This window comes from Hermetia illucens, chromosome 1, assembly GCF_905115235.1.
Source record: "Hermetia illucens chromosome 1, iHerIll2.2.curated.20191125, whole genome shotgun sequence".
Lineage (NCBI taxonomy): Eukaryota > Metazoa > Arthropoda > Insecta > Diptera > Stratiomyidae > Hermetia > Hermetia illucens.
Genome location: NC_051849.1, coordinates 194,009,473 through 194,024,174, shown reverse-complemented (window position 1 = coordinate 194,024,174; position 14,702 = coordinate 194,009,473). Strand labels below are relative to the sequence as shown.

The 14,702-nt window shown below is 43.3% G+C and overlaps 2 protein-coding genes across 4 annotated transcripts; both read left to right on the top strand.

Annotated features, from left to right (window-relative positions):
- LOC119646847 (dolichyl-phosphate beta-glucosyltransferase) lies at window positions 1-1,885 on the top strand. 2 transcript variants are annotated; one of them, XM_038047469.1, is made up of 7 exons: window positions 1-57; window positions 130-276; window positions 349-523; window positions 583-897; window positions 1,166-1,244; window positions 1,305-1,442; window positions 1,513-1,885. In XM_038047469.1, the coding sequence occupies exons 2-7, from the start codon at window positions 205-207 to the stop codon at window positions 1,712-1,714; spliced, it is 981 nt and encodes a 326-aa protein (XP_037903397.1). In that variant the 5' UTR covers window positions 1-57; window positions 130-204; the 3' UTR covers window positions 1,715-1,885. The 2 variants fall into 2 exon arrangements, with proteins under 2 accessions (XP_037903397.1, XP_037903396.1); XM_038047468.1 differs by having other exon boundaries at window positions 28-276.
- Window positions 1,886-6,620: 4,735 nt separating this feature from the next.
- Window positions 6,621-14,176, top strand: LOC119657357 (epsilon-sarcoglycan). Of its 2 annotated transcripts, XM_038064233.1 has the most exons (7): window positions 6,621-6,757; window positions 6,853-7,152; window positions 12,658-12,941; window positions 12,999-13,403; window positions 13,489-13,551; window positions 13,658-13,786; window positions 13,899-14,176. In XM_038064233.1, exons 2-7 carry the CDS (start codon window positions 6,880-6,882, stop codon window positions 14,011-14,013), a joined length of 1,269 nt encoding a protein of 422 aa, XP_037920161.1. In that variant the 5' UTR covers window positions 6,621-6,757; window positions 6,853-6,879; the 3' UTR covers window positions 14,014-14,176. The 2 variants fall into 2 exon arrangements, with proteins under 2 accessions (XP_037920161.1, XP_037920171.1); XM_038064243.1 differs by lacking the exon at window positions 13,489-13,551.
- Window positions 14,177-14,702: the final 526 nt, after the last annotated feature.

Here is a 14,702-nt window from a genome sequence, read left to right as displayed (position 1 = left end):
AACAATCACCTGTCACCACGTATAAGCAATCAACTGTCAAACTCCCGGTGCCAATTGGTGTGTTATCTTTCGTGTATTTGCCTTGTTTTGTGGTCTAGTCTGAATGTAGACTTGTCTTCTAAATTCCAGAGACGTGGCAAGTTGATTCGACTTTTAGGAATCAACACACTCATCGCCGTGAATTGATGCAGGTCACCCGCCGAAATGGATATTTCCGCCTGGCTCCAGTTCATCCTTTTCGTGGGATCTGCGTTGTTCGCGTCTTTAGCAATCGCGGTAAGTTTTGACGAAGCATTCCAATCTTATCTTGAACCGGCAATTGAAATTCCAAAACAATGGGTTTTGCAGCTATTCATCATCCAGAAGGCCATCACCAGCCCCTATCCCATTATCAGACGACACAAAGAGGAAAGGTACTTCCTCGATCCGGAGATCGTTGAAAACATTGAATTCCCATCAATTGATGACGAGCCCTCCCTGAACCTTAGCGTGATTGTGCCAGCCTACAATGAAGAGAGTCGATGTATGTTGTGTACATAACGAATTTATGTTGTAATCTCTTTGAAATCCCATTGCAAATAGTGCCAAAGATGCTTGACGAGTGCCTGGCGTTCCTTGAGGCGAAGTCCCAATCGTCACAGTTCCGATATGAAGTGATAGTTGTGAGTGATGGTAGCAGCGATGGGACTGTATCTACGGCTTTGAAGTACAGCCAGAAATATGGCGCCAATAAAGTTCGAGCTCTGGAGTTACTGGAAAATCGTGGCAAGGGTGGGGCTGTCCGTTTAGGCATGTTGAGCGCCCGTGGAAAGTATTTGCTTTTCGCAGATGCCGATGGTGCTACGTTGTTTGCTGATTTCGATAAACTGGACAGTGTCATGAAAAAATTGTGTTCAGGTGAGTGAAGAAAGTAAATAACAGACGCTGGTGCATATATGGCAAGCGGATCGTCTAATCCACCCCTAGGACATTAACCTGAAGAGCCATAAAGGAGGTAAGGAAAACTCAACCCATAAATGTAGACGCTCAGGCAGAACCACATAGAGTCCGGCAGAGAAACAGAGTATTTAATATGCTTCTACGTTCCAAATGCCGTATATTTACCTAACACGATTCAGTTTCAGATTTCAATCCATTATAATAAGTTTTATGTTTTTCCACGCAGATTGGAAAGAAAATGCCCTCGTCATTGGGTCCCGAGCGCATCTTGAACAAGAGGCTATTGCCACACGCAGTGCATTCAGGTAATTTCCTCAAAAAATCTAGATTTAACATTAAAGCTACAAATTTAGTCATGATTGCAGGACATTATTAATGCACGGATTCCATTTCCTCGTTTGGCTGTTTGCAGTGAAGAAAATCCGTGACACACAGTGCGGATTCAAGCTGTTCACCCGCGCGTCTGCTAAATTACTTTTTACTAGTCTTCATGTTGAAAGATGGTAAGCTACCCACATCTCAGTCAACTCCAAGAACAGAGTTTAACATTTCCACTACCTCCTTTGTTTCCAGGGCTTTCGACGTGGAACTCCTCTACATTGCCCAACGTCTGAACATTCCAATCGAAGAAGTTGCTGTAAATTGGACCGAAATTGAAGGCTCTAAAATAACACCGTTCTGGTCGTGGATACAAATGGGAATGGATTTGTTTTTGATCTGGTTTCGACACACAACAGGCGCTTGGAGGATACGAGATAAAACAAAAGAATCGTAATCTACGTATGTTGGTTGAGCCCAAAATTGTCAGAAGTTTGAACTTCTTCCGTTTTAAGTCAAACCTCATTTTGATCGTTCAGCACAGCTAATTTATATACTTAAGGGAAATATTATTTTCTATGTATTAAAGATAGAAATAGTGAGAAATATACAAAAATTTGCTGTACAAGATTTGATGTTTTACTAAAGTTATATAATGCGAAGGAAATTTTAAATTTCGGCGTAAAAGCTCAATGAGCACCACGAAGAGGGACGTGCTTATAAGAGGTACTAGTCGGGCTTCACGAGAAGAAAATAAACGGTTGGTATCACCGAGTAAACTCCTTTCGGGTGAGTAATTTCTTGTTTAAGGGCAATTTGCCAAGCTCGTTCATAAAGGGTGTAAAACCATCAATTCTATAGCAACCTCAAGTAGCGGCCAATAATCGTTGGCGCAACAATCCATATTGGATCATGGCCTTGAAGTGTGTTAGAGCACTTAATTCAAGACTGTAACGGTACCCTACAGTATACTGTAGGAAGCAATGCGGTCATTATTGCGCTCGCCCGATATTATTACCCTGATTTGACTCCACAGCTGAGTCGGCTGTTATCCGACGTCAAATCACGATACAAATCTCAGTGCGACCTTTCCTAAGACAGCCTTGTGCTCTAACCACGCAGCTATCCGGATACAAAAGAAGCATTAAGTGAACGAAGGAGTTCATGAATGAGGAGTAGTAGAAAATGCCGTCCGAGGATAAGTACAACTGCCGAAAATATTAAGTTTCGCCGCCGCCGTTCGAATCAGCTATGGGATCAGTCACTACTAACGAACTTGGCTATCGAAAGGTTTACTCCCAGGTGAATTCCAAGACACTGAACAACAACAATAACAGCGTCTACAAGCTGGTCAAATGATATCAAGCAAAATTTGAATGAATTTTTACACCGAATGCCACGTTGGTCCCAAAGAAGTCGAAGGGCTTTCTCATTGTAAAGACTTTTAAAGTATTAAATAAAAAAATTCTTGGTTTCTGGAATGTGCTTCGTCAATGGCAGCAAGCGTTTTCAGAATACTAGCTTTCCTCAACTTAAGCGGAAATTCCAGCGATATAAGTTGGACATTCTGGGCAAAAGCCAACTAAGATTGTGGGAATCTAGAGAAAAATCCATTTCCTCTTGACAGACTTATGGAAATTTACTTTCGTAATCTGTGGGGCCAAGTGGTAGCACACGCGAATCCGGTGTCGGGTTGTTTCTCTCTCTTGACTTGAGAGTCGGTTGTTAACAGACTTCTAACTGCAACTGGTTAGAGAGTACGACAATTGTACAATGCTATTCACCAACGGAGACTTCCGATATAGTGAAGAAGGATGCTTCCTTCGGACAATTACACGTAGTTCAGGAGACACTTCTTAAAGATGATATTGCGATCGTGATGGGTGATTTGAATTGGATGGAACTGCGGGAACTATTGGACCGTATCTCCTTCTATAGGCGAACGTGGAGAGCAGGGGAAGACGATTGGAGAGCAGAAACTGGGAGAAAGCGAAAAGAGGACGACGTCCCTGAAGGAGACTTTTCGAAGTTATTTCCAGGGCCTAAAAAAGAAGGCGAAGAAGGAAAAAAGGAAACAACTGACTACGCCGCCAGAGACCCATGTGCTCTCTAGAAATCCGGGATCTTGACTGCCTCACAGAAAAGGTTGAAGTGGAGGAGGCGATAAAGCGTGAATGGCCAGAGGTAACCAATGCCCGGGTATGTAGCCGTAGCGGAAGTCCCCGAGCAATATGCGAGGAAACTCCAAAGCAGCGGGAGAATCAAAATGGGATTGGTAGTATGCAGGGTGCGAATGCGGATATTCACCACCAAGTGCTACAGGTGTCTGGACTATGGACACACGTCAGCAGCTTGCAAGGGACAAGAGCAAGGACCCGGCTTCATGGCATCTCGACTTATCAGGTACCGCTGCCATTCGTGTTCGGGGCGACGTTCGAGTCCGTGTTCTTGCCGAAGGCCGAGGGAACCGGTTTGTCTGGATCCGGTGTTTAGAGATTACGTTTATTAGCGTTTACCTGACGCCGAACGGGACGATGCCGGACTTTCGGTGCCGGCTTGATGCTCTGGAAGACGCCGTTTCGACCACGGAGGACGAATCCTGTTAGGCGGTGATTTTAATGCCAGGGCCCTTGAATGGGACATGTCTAAATCAGACTCCAGAGGAAAACGAATTCTGGAAATGGTGGCGAAAACCGGGCTCATAGTTTTAAACACCGGATCCACGCCAACCTTTCGGCGCCCAGGCTATGAAGGAAGCATTCCTGACATCGCTTTTGTGTCGGAATCGCTGGTATCATCGGTGGACGGATGGCGAGTCCTAGAAGACTTCTCGGCAAGTGATCACCAGTACATCGCGTTCGAAGTGGTTGACGCTACTTGCCGGCGAGCACCAACGCGACGCTTCCTCTGCTTGCGGAATGTCGCGAGGGTGAACATCGGGAAGTTCGTCGAAGCTCTGAGAGTAGGCAGGGTCGCGCTGGAGGACGTTCCGGGGGGTGGTAGTGTCGCAGCTGACACCGTCGTAACTTCAGTGATGAACCTGGTAACGACGGCGTGTGAGGCTTCCATGCCCCGGAGGGGCCCCAGTCGCGACAAGTCTTCTATGTACTGGTGGACGGCAGAAATTGCCGACCCACGAAGAGGACGTCATAAGCTCCGCCGTTGGCACAACGTTTGCACCCCAACGAGGAGGCATACGTCATAAATGCACAGTATAGATCAGCAAAAAGCAGATTTCGCAGCGCTATAAATAAAAACAAATAAATAAAAATAAAGTCCGGATAGCTGAGTGGTTAGAGCGCAAAGCTATCGTGCGGAAGGTCGCGGTTCAAATCTCACTGGTGGCAGTGGAATTTGTATCGTGATTTGACGTCGGATACCAGTCGACTCAGCTGTGAATGAGTACCTGAGTCAAATCAGGGTAATAATCTCGGGCGAGCGCAATGGTGACCACATTGCCTCCTAGTGTACCGTTACGGTCTTGAATGAAGTGCTCTAACACACTTCAAGGCCCTGATCCAACATGGATTGTTGCGCCAACGATTATTATTATTATTATAAATAAAAACAACGCTCGCCGCTGGAAGAGCCTTGTCAACGAGGTGAATGGAACTTGGCTATAAACTTGTCATCCGAAAAATTGGTGCTCTGCGGAGGCCCTGAATACTAAATACCGACCAGATAGACCGCGTTGTGCGGGCATTGTTCCCCAGGCATATTGTACGGGTTGATGTCAATAGCGCGGAAAGCTTCGAGGATTGTCCTCTTTTCGCAATGAGAGAGCTCGAAGAAGCGATTCTCACTATGAAAAATAAGAAGGCGCTACGTCCTGATGGCATCCCGGTGGAAGTTTACAAACTTGTATTTCGCCAACGGCCAGAATGCTGCTTGAGACGTTCAACGTTTGCTTGAATGACAGCATTTTTCCTTGTCGCTGGAAAGTAGCCAGACTCGCGCTGATCAGCAAGGGCAAAGGAGATCCAGAGCTCCCGTCTGCATACCGACCGCTGTGTATGCTTGACAGGGCCAGGAAAATGCTCGAGAACCTCATGAGGAGTAGACTTGCTGAAGCGATCCGCGCTGCCGGGGACTTATCCCCAAGACAGTTCGGGTTCAGAACAGGGAGATCCACAAAGGATGCTACTATGGAGGTCGTGGATGCGGTTCATCTCGACGGATAGTGGTCCTCATAACGCTTGATGTCAGAAATGCCTAAAATCCGTAAGATAGACAAATATGCTAGGCACATTAGAAAACTCAACTCATTCACATGCCAAGGTATCTCTTGTGGATATTGAGGGATTATCTGAAGGACCGCTCCCTGCTCTATGAGACGCTAGAGGCCAAAGGAGGATAGAAATCACGTCGGGAGTAGTACAGGGATCCATCCTAGGGCCGGACCTCTTAAACGCTTCTTATGATAGTCTGCTTCTTGTTATGGACACCGTCAAATGGCGAAACCGATCACGACAAAGGCTGAAGAAAAAGAAAGATATAGCTATTGCATTGACCAACATTTAGAACAAAAATTAACTTTTGGCAATTCAGCAACTCTTTTTTCAATTGAAAAACGGCCAAAATAGCCATCTATGTTCTAATGTGTGCAGGATCATTTTTTTTGCCAAAAATGAGGTGAATGTAATCGAACACACGATGATGCTTACAGATGGATTGTTTCGCCAAGATTTTAGATCCCCGCATTTTGCACTGAGATGGGACAAACCATATTTTTTTTTTTTGAAAGTGAAATTGTTATCTTCAAAGTGTAATAAAAGAGTATTTAATATGTTATTTTCTTTTTATGACAGATGTTAATTTTCCGTCGACGTACAAGGGACTCACGCCGAGAATTTATAAATACACTATTTATATAACGCTATCAGATTTCGTACCCCTATAAAATCTAAAGGACCATGAATTTACCTTCAAAATTTTTGCAGCCTATTCTGGGATAGCTAGGCTAATGATCTTGCCCTTTTAATTATGGTTTTTTATACATGAAAGTTTAGAAAGTAATCACAGACCACATGTGGTAATAAAGGACAGATTTCAATATTTCTTTTGTTTTACCGAGAGCATTTCAATCCAGATTTTCAATTTTCAATGAATTTGGAGACATCTCCTTTCAGATAAGACTCCCAGTATTCTTCAATAGTATCTGCTTTGGTTGTTTTCTTTTCGCAGGAATATTTCCCCTATCTAACTCTCAAAAACCAAGATAAAAAATGTTCCTAAGGGAAGTGAATTAAACACACTCTTATCATTCCATCATCTAATGAAGATTATTTTCAGTTAATACAAGCGCCAAAATATTTTTCTCATGATAAAAAAAGAGCTTTCCACACTAAACTTTCACTTCATCGCTAGCATCCCTTCTGCGCATGCACCCACTAAATATCAAAACAAATCACTAGAAAACAAGATTTTCACGTCCATCGTTATCCCGTCAATGTTTCGCGGGAGTCAAATCGATTTTGTGAGTTTGTAGTCAGTTTTCTAGGTAAGCATATCCTTTCTGAAGTAATGATTTTGTACTTCATATCTAGGAAGTTATAATGATCCCTTCTTTCAATTTCAATATAATTCGACTTCCAGCCGCTGTATCTCCACCAGACGGAGGAGATGTTTTGTTTGGGCGTGATACTATTTTTGGTCGCAATTTGTGGAAGCGATGGACTAGTTTTCGATCAAGTTCCTATTATGGAACTTTTCACAGCCAAAATAGATCCGCAGATGTTCAACTGGACCTACCAAGGAGTTACACAACAATTCCGATATCGACCATCGATTGAAGGATATCCTGATTTGCCGTCATGGATGCGGTACATGTATAGTGATGAGTATCATGCTGGGTTCTTGTATGGAACACCTCCAGTCAGTTTGGCGAATAAGGTGGTAAGTAATAATATGATATTCTGTAATTTATTTAGTTCGTTAGAATGCAGTGCGTAGCATTACTTCCGATTCATATCAACACAGTCTAATGCTCAAAAAGATCAAATAATTCCCGACTTTAAACAAACTGAATATGGAATGTAGTGATTTTGTCTCTTGTAGAGTTCCCAGAATATTGTCACAAAGTCAAAAAGCAATTATATGAATTTGTATCAGCTCAGCGAGGAATCCAGAATGTATAGACTCCATCGCAAGTAGATAAAATTGAACATTTGCTACCTCACATCAATATCTTTAAATCGCACCTTTTCCATAGGCAAGCCAGGCCAATAATTTCAGATTTACTACTACCTCTCTTACCGTGTTTTTCGCAATAGAGCTAAAAATAAGATAGCGAAAAGTTTTCCATGTTAAACAGCACATTACGCATTGCTCGCTAGCCTTACGCTTTTTCGGAATTCATTTTCCAGAAGCACGAATGGCGACCTCACCTTATCAAAGAGTGCTTATAAAATCATGAACATCGCCAAAGAGATCATCAACACAACATGGGTTGTAAGTTGTCCTACCTGTCCTTTTTAGATAAGGGGTCTGTTGTGAGATGATCGGTAATAAATTTGGTTAGAAAATTCCTGAGTTGGACTCCGCAAATTCACATCGAGAATTGCAGAATTGCACTCATACATTTTAGCATCGCTTGAGGCCGCATGAAAGAAATGGCCGATTATCAAAAGGAGCCGGGAGTGATTTTGATGCAGCTCTCCTAGTCAATGATGAAAAGATTTCAGTAACCTTTTCAAGACATTAAATTTATTGACTTCTCGGGGCAGTTATTCATAGTGTGCCTTTTGGTGGCCCATTTTCGTTTAATGCTGCGATTACATACAAGAGATAACATTAACTTTGTCCCCAAAGAATGGTTTACCTAGTGTCCGTAGCCTGATTTTAGCTAGAGCTGGGGGGGGGGGGGGGTAAAAGTTCATGATGGTTTGGCGAATTGTAGGGTATGCCGATTCTGGCGGCATGGTCCTTCGCCATCTAAAGTCCGCGGCTGCGAGTAGACTCGGCCCCCGACAGCCGCCAGCGAAACACCGACTGTTTTCACCAAAAGGTTGCCAAGAGCAGAGCCTCGTGTGGCCAATCCGTCAGCCCGCTCATTCCCCTCTATGTTACTATACTCGGAAACCCAGAGGAGGGTGACATTCAACGTGTCGCTCTGACGGTTCAACGCGTTTCTGCACTGCCCCACCATCCTGGAAGATGTCGTCGGTGAGTACAAGGCCTTGATGGCCACTCCGAAACTGGTTCCAGCCATCGATAGACTTCCAATATCGCCAGTACTTCCGCCTGGAATGCACTGGCGAAACCTGGGAGACCATACGACTTGGATGCACTGTATGTATTCGAGAAAACCCCCGGGCCGATTCCACAGGCCATCTTTACACATGCCGGCGGTCTTCCACATTGCCCTGGTTGGAAAGTCCACAGCAAAGTTTCTTTTCAAGTTCAGTTTGCGTGTGACAAAGGCCGTGGGGAATGCCCAGATTTCCAGAGGTACTACATCTAGGATGTTGCTGTGGCCGTAGGACTTCGCTGCGCAGCATCCGGACTCACGTAGTCTGATGGCATTGCACGCTTCAACATATTTAATGTGAAGGTCTAGGGGTAGGAGATGCAGGAGTACATTGAGGGAATCTGCTCGGCGGGACTGCAGAGCCCCAGTAGCACCTGCACATGCGGTTCTTTGAATCCTATTAAGCTTCATCCTATTGTATTTTTTGCTCAAATCCTGCCACCATACAATAGAGCTGTATGTTAGGATCGAACGCACTACAGAGGTGTACATCCAGAAAACCATCCTCGGCCGGAGACCCCATTTCTTTGCAAAGGTTCTCTTGCAAGCATAGAAGGCTATACAGACCTTCTTAACCCTCAGTTCTATGTTCAATCTCCAATTTAGCATTGGATCCAGGATTACACCCAGATAGTTTACATTAGAGGAAGAAAACCAATCTTTGTTCATTCAGCCGTTCATTCAACACGTGGCCAATTCGGTTGAAAGTGGTCCAGTCTGGAGAGGCCTACGTTTGTTTGTGGACCGCTTTCCGCGCAAACCAGGTGCTTCCAACAACCATTTCGTGTGACACTGATAATTGAATAATCCGCAGTCCATTACCATTTGTATTTTGATGTAAGCTATGGGAGCCAACGTATCGCTTGAATACGGGCTCCGTCTCTACTTGGCTGTTAAAATCCCCAAGTATGATTTTGATATCATATCTGGGACAGGCTTCGAGGGTTCGTTCTACTGCCTCGTAGAAGATATCCTTCTCCGACTTGCAGTCTCCTCTGTAGGGGGGTGAACATAAATGAGGCTTACACTTCTAAATTTGCCTCGCAAGCGCAGAGTGCATAGCCGTTCGTTTATGCTTTCAAAGCTGATAACAGCAGGTTGCATTTTCTGGCTGACTAACAAACCTACTCCGAGCACATGGCTTACTGGATGGCCGGTCCCTATCCAATGCATCTCCTGTAACGCTGTTACATAAGCCCTATATTGGGACAAGGCATCGGCTAGCTGCTTGGCAGCTCGATCTCTGTACAGGGAATGCACGTTCCATGAGAAAATGCGCATATCCTTATTTCTTTGTCGTTGCCGGGTTTGTCGTTGTGTTATCCGTCCAGTCCGAAGCTCCGAGACGTTAAGACAGATCTCTCTGCGGTCACCACGTGGAGGTGGAGATAGGGTTTGGCTGTTGGTGTTGGTTAAAGGGTTAGGACTACTGACAACTCAACATGCAGGCTTTGCAGTGAACATTGGTATGGTATTACATTTTCCCACGCTTGATTAGTGGAAGTACACTACCTGGGGAATAACAAAGCTCCTAACAATTATTGTCTTCTTTCCAGTTAGTATATCTAATTGAATATCTTCTGAGTCTATTGAGTAGGATGAGATTATCCACTCAAGCAAATTTTACTAGAACACAAAATAACCCAACAGGCTGCAGTATAGGGCTTCCGATCCTATGCAAGGTACATATCCATCCATCCTATCTACTGTTTGTCTCCCCAGACTCTAAATAAAAGAATACCTTTACTATTCCGATGTTATGGTCTACCGTCGCGATGTTCTGTCTAGTCATCATCATCATCATCAACGGCGCAACAACCGATATCCGGTCTAGGCTTGCCTTAATAAGGAACTCCAGACATCCCGGTTTTGCGCCGAGGTCCACCAATTCGATATCCCTAAAAGCTGTCTGGCATCCTGGCCCACGACGTCGCTCCATCTTAGGCAGGGTCTGCCTCGTCTTCTTTTCCTACCATAGATATTGCCCTTATAGACTTTCCGGGTGGGATCATCTTCATCCATACGGATTAAGTGACCCGCCCACCGTAACCTATTGAGCCGGATTTTATCCACAACCGGACGGTCATGGTATCGCTCATAGATTTCGTCATTGTGTAGGCTACGGAATCGTCCATCCTCATGTAGGGGGCCAAAAATTCTTCGGAGGATTCTTCTCTCGAACGCGGCCAAAAGTTCGCAATTTTTCTTGCTAAGAACCCAAGTTTCCGAGGAATACATGAGGACTGGCAAGATCATAGTCTTGTACAGTAAGAGCTTTGACCCTATGCTGAGACGTTTCGAGCGGAACAGTCTTTGTAAGCTGAAATAGGCTCGGTTGGCTGACAACAACCGTGCGCGGATTTCATCATCGTAACTGTTATCGGTTGTGATTTTCAACCCTAGATGGGAGAAATTATCAACGGTCTCAAAGTTGTATTCTCCTATTCTTATTCTTCCCGTTGGAGCAGTGCGGTTCGATGTTGTTGATTGGTTGGTTCTATCTATTGGGACCTTTTTTTCTTGTTTGCGTCGTAACATTAATTTTATCCTAATTTACCCAACCAATTTCTCTTGGACATTATTTTCTTTTTTCAAAGAGGTTAGGATTTTCAAAAAAATGACCTTAGGGTCCGCTTTCCCAGAGAGTGTGAAATTTTTACCTCCAGTAGCTTATATCATTAGACATCCTTTATTATAGCAACTCGTTTGGCTTTACTCCTTTCAATCATCTCTGAAAATTGACTGATATCTCTAATAATATCAGTCAATTTTCAAACTCCGTTATTTTCATGTAAGCGCTTGTTCTTTGATGACTCCACTAATCAACTATACTTTCAGGTCTCTATGCTATCAGGTTTGATTCTTTGGCACAGCCCCAGATGTGGATGCCATACATTAATATGGGCCTTAGGATCTGCCTGAAAATTAGTAACTTGTTGTCGACGGTCTGTTGGGAATGTCTGGGGTATCTGGGTCTGTATCTGGCATTTAACTCGTGCTTCTTTCTTAGGATGTGTCTTTTCCAGCTAAGCTTGGCATCGAGTGTCCTTCACCTGTGGAGAGAACACGTTCCTTAGTATCCCAGTCTGAGTAGGTGCTCGTATACACATGATTTTAGGATCTCGAAAAATTCTTCTCGGAGGTCGCAATGCAATTTATACAACAGACCATGGTGGCACACCTTATTAAATGCCTGGGCGATATCGAGAAAAATGGCTGAGCGTATCTGTTTTTTTTCCATTGCATTTTCTATCGAATTTAGGATCCTCTGCAATGCCTTTCACGGAAGCCGAATTGGTGAGGTGGTATTAGGTTCAAGCCTTTCAAATTCAGCAACTCGTTTTCATGTAATGTGCGTTGTCACCGCCACTAGCCAATTCTAAATGCCTCGAATCAGCTTCGGACCAAACTGAAATGCTCCCGAGTGATCGTTCCCTTCACTCACCCACGTTCGAATAACTCGGGCTCAAAGTGAAATCCCAGGCGCACAGTAATTTTATCGTTCAAGCTCACACATTTCGAGCACAATTTCCCCAGATCTCATTTATTAGATGATGGACATAAAATTCTGGAACTTGGATATTGGAAGCAAATTTTATAAAAGAAGTTTTTATACCGTCGGAAATGTTGGACCCTTGGCAATTTGCCAAGCCAATCCTCCCACTGCCTCTCAAGCATTCCACCAAAGCCGTGGACCACCATAGTGTATTCTTCTGGCGTTCGCATACAATCCTCGAAACATTTACTAAACAACTTGAAATAATCAGTTTAGCGCTTTTTAAACGATAATATCTACGTGAATTGCTATGAGACTAGGATGTGGTAGTTCATCTTTCCAACCCAGAGCGGGTTTTGAAATTCATTCTTATTTTACCTACAAGGCATGATTTTCATACGGTTTAAACCTCCAAACCAAAGTATCTAGTCATTCTTGGCATTTCAAGATTTTCTCGAAAACCCTTCATGGTGACAAAAACTCGCTGAGAAAGGGGGCAACTGGTCCTCGAAATACCGGTGTATGAAGGATCGAAACTCATTATTCGGCATTTAAAAAATATGTATAACGATGTACTCTAAAAATATTTTTTTACCACATGAAATTCAAGGAAATTATCAGACTGTTGTGACCTTTCGTTCCTTTCTTTTCACAGGTTCGTATTGAAATTGTTGCCCTCAACAAACAATCGTATGAAACTCGAAGGAAAACATTAACTATTATCATTGCCAACAAAGTACCAGCCGCGAATCTGGTTCAAATGAAAATCGACAACTTGGATTGGGTTCATCTCATGGATCCAGGCCGGGTGGAGAATCTCAAGAATATTTTCCGAAAAGATTTATGGCCATCCAGCGACCTTGATTTGCACCTCGTCTTCATGGAGTCGGCGGTCAAAATGGGTGGACGAGTACCTCTAAGACCCCAACAAAGAGAAGGGTATTACAATCACTTTATCCATATAAGAGCAATATTAAGTCTCCGTTCTCCTTTTAGGGTAATCGTCCATCTAGGCAGCAATTCCCCGTTTTCAGACCGACTAAAGGAGTTGCAGGAAGAAGTCCGTCCCCTGTACAAGTTATCCACGTGCACCTATAAACGGACATCAGTGCAAAAGGTGTTCGAAAATGTTGGGTTCAAATTGGATTGGTGCGCTTTCAGGATTGTAGGAAACGAAATTTCCCCAGAAGTTCTGTACCATAATCATGGGGTGAAAGGAGCTCATGGTTCCGAATTGAGCTCGCTGCATCGAATGAGCCAGTGGAATGGAATGACCAGGTCTGAAGTTCCTGAACGTAATTATATCGATGAATTAGTATTTTCCATAGCCATTCCGGGGATGATATTTGCTATCGGAATTGGCATACTGTCTGCTGTTTTATGCTTTCAACATGAAAGAATGTAAGTAGTCCTTGAGTAAGGGGAACTATTTTAACTTTTTTATATTCCTTATATTTTTTATTATTTTCCATTTATTTTTAATTAGATTTGATCGGGATTCCGAGATATTTTTTCATCGTGTTTTCCATATTTGTGAAGATTATTGGAGGTGAATATTTTTTATTTATTTTTATACTTTCTACTATTTATGTCAAGCCTATTAGATTTTTAAAGTTATTAAGTAAGTCTTTATCTAAAATTCCTAAAAATTTTAGGCAAAAAACAAAGCAGCCAACTGTTCAGATGGTTCAATGTTCGGAGACTAGTAATCAGCCTACTACAACCCTTAAAAGTTTAAAGGATCCAAACCTGCTGATAGATAATATGAGTGTACGCTCCCAGAGGTAAAACATTTTAACTTGACTCAACTATACAAACCACTTAGACTATACAGCTTCAATATGAAGCATTTTCAAAGTAGACATCATTGACTCATAATTTTCCCTCTCCTTTCAGCCCCTGCAATAGCGTTTACCATGGGGAGAGTCCTCGCAGTGGAAACACTTATATACGCCCCAGACCACCCCCATATAAACCTCCAAGTCTCGGAAAGAATTGTGTTGACATATGACAATCATCGCCCCGCGTTCTGTACTGTTAAAAAAGAAGCAGAACCTGCTGTATTTTCAGAATAAGTTGCAGTGACGCAATAATATTGCTATGCATATCCTTCCTAAAATCATACTATGTATTCATGAAAAATAAAAGTTAGAAAAGTAGTGGAACTTCAAAAAGATTCTTCTCGATTCGGTGACCGAGGAGAAATTATGAAAGATCTGTGGACGGGATTCCGAACAAGCCCTGAAGTTTATTGCTAAGACCAGGCGTGCATGGTTCATAAGCACATTTGAATCGTGCATGGTGGAAGGAGTGTTTCTCGTCAAGTGGAAGTGCCAGGGGTTGTTTCTACTATCGAAGCCCCAAAGACCATCTGACGCACCCTCTTTATAACGCCGTTTTCGGTTTTTAGACACTATGGGGAAGAGAGTGTTATACATAAAACAAGCTGCTTCCGTTTACCGAGCTAGCGAGTGGTCCATCGGAACGGCAATATGGATTTCAGAGAGACCGTTCTACGGTCAATGCAATAGTAATGGTCATAGATCTGACTCGGGTCGCGTCGGCCGTTGATAAGTGCTGCGCAGCCAAGCTACAATAGAATGACCAAGGATTAGAGTGGTTTTTAGTATGCAAACTCTGAATACTTTGGTCATCTTCAGCTTCAAATAAGACCCTTATCTTGGTGGTCGGGCTAACCAA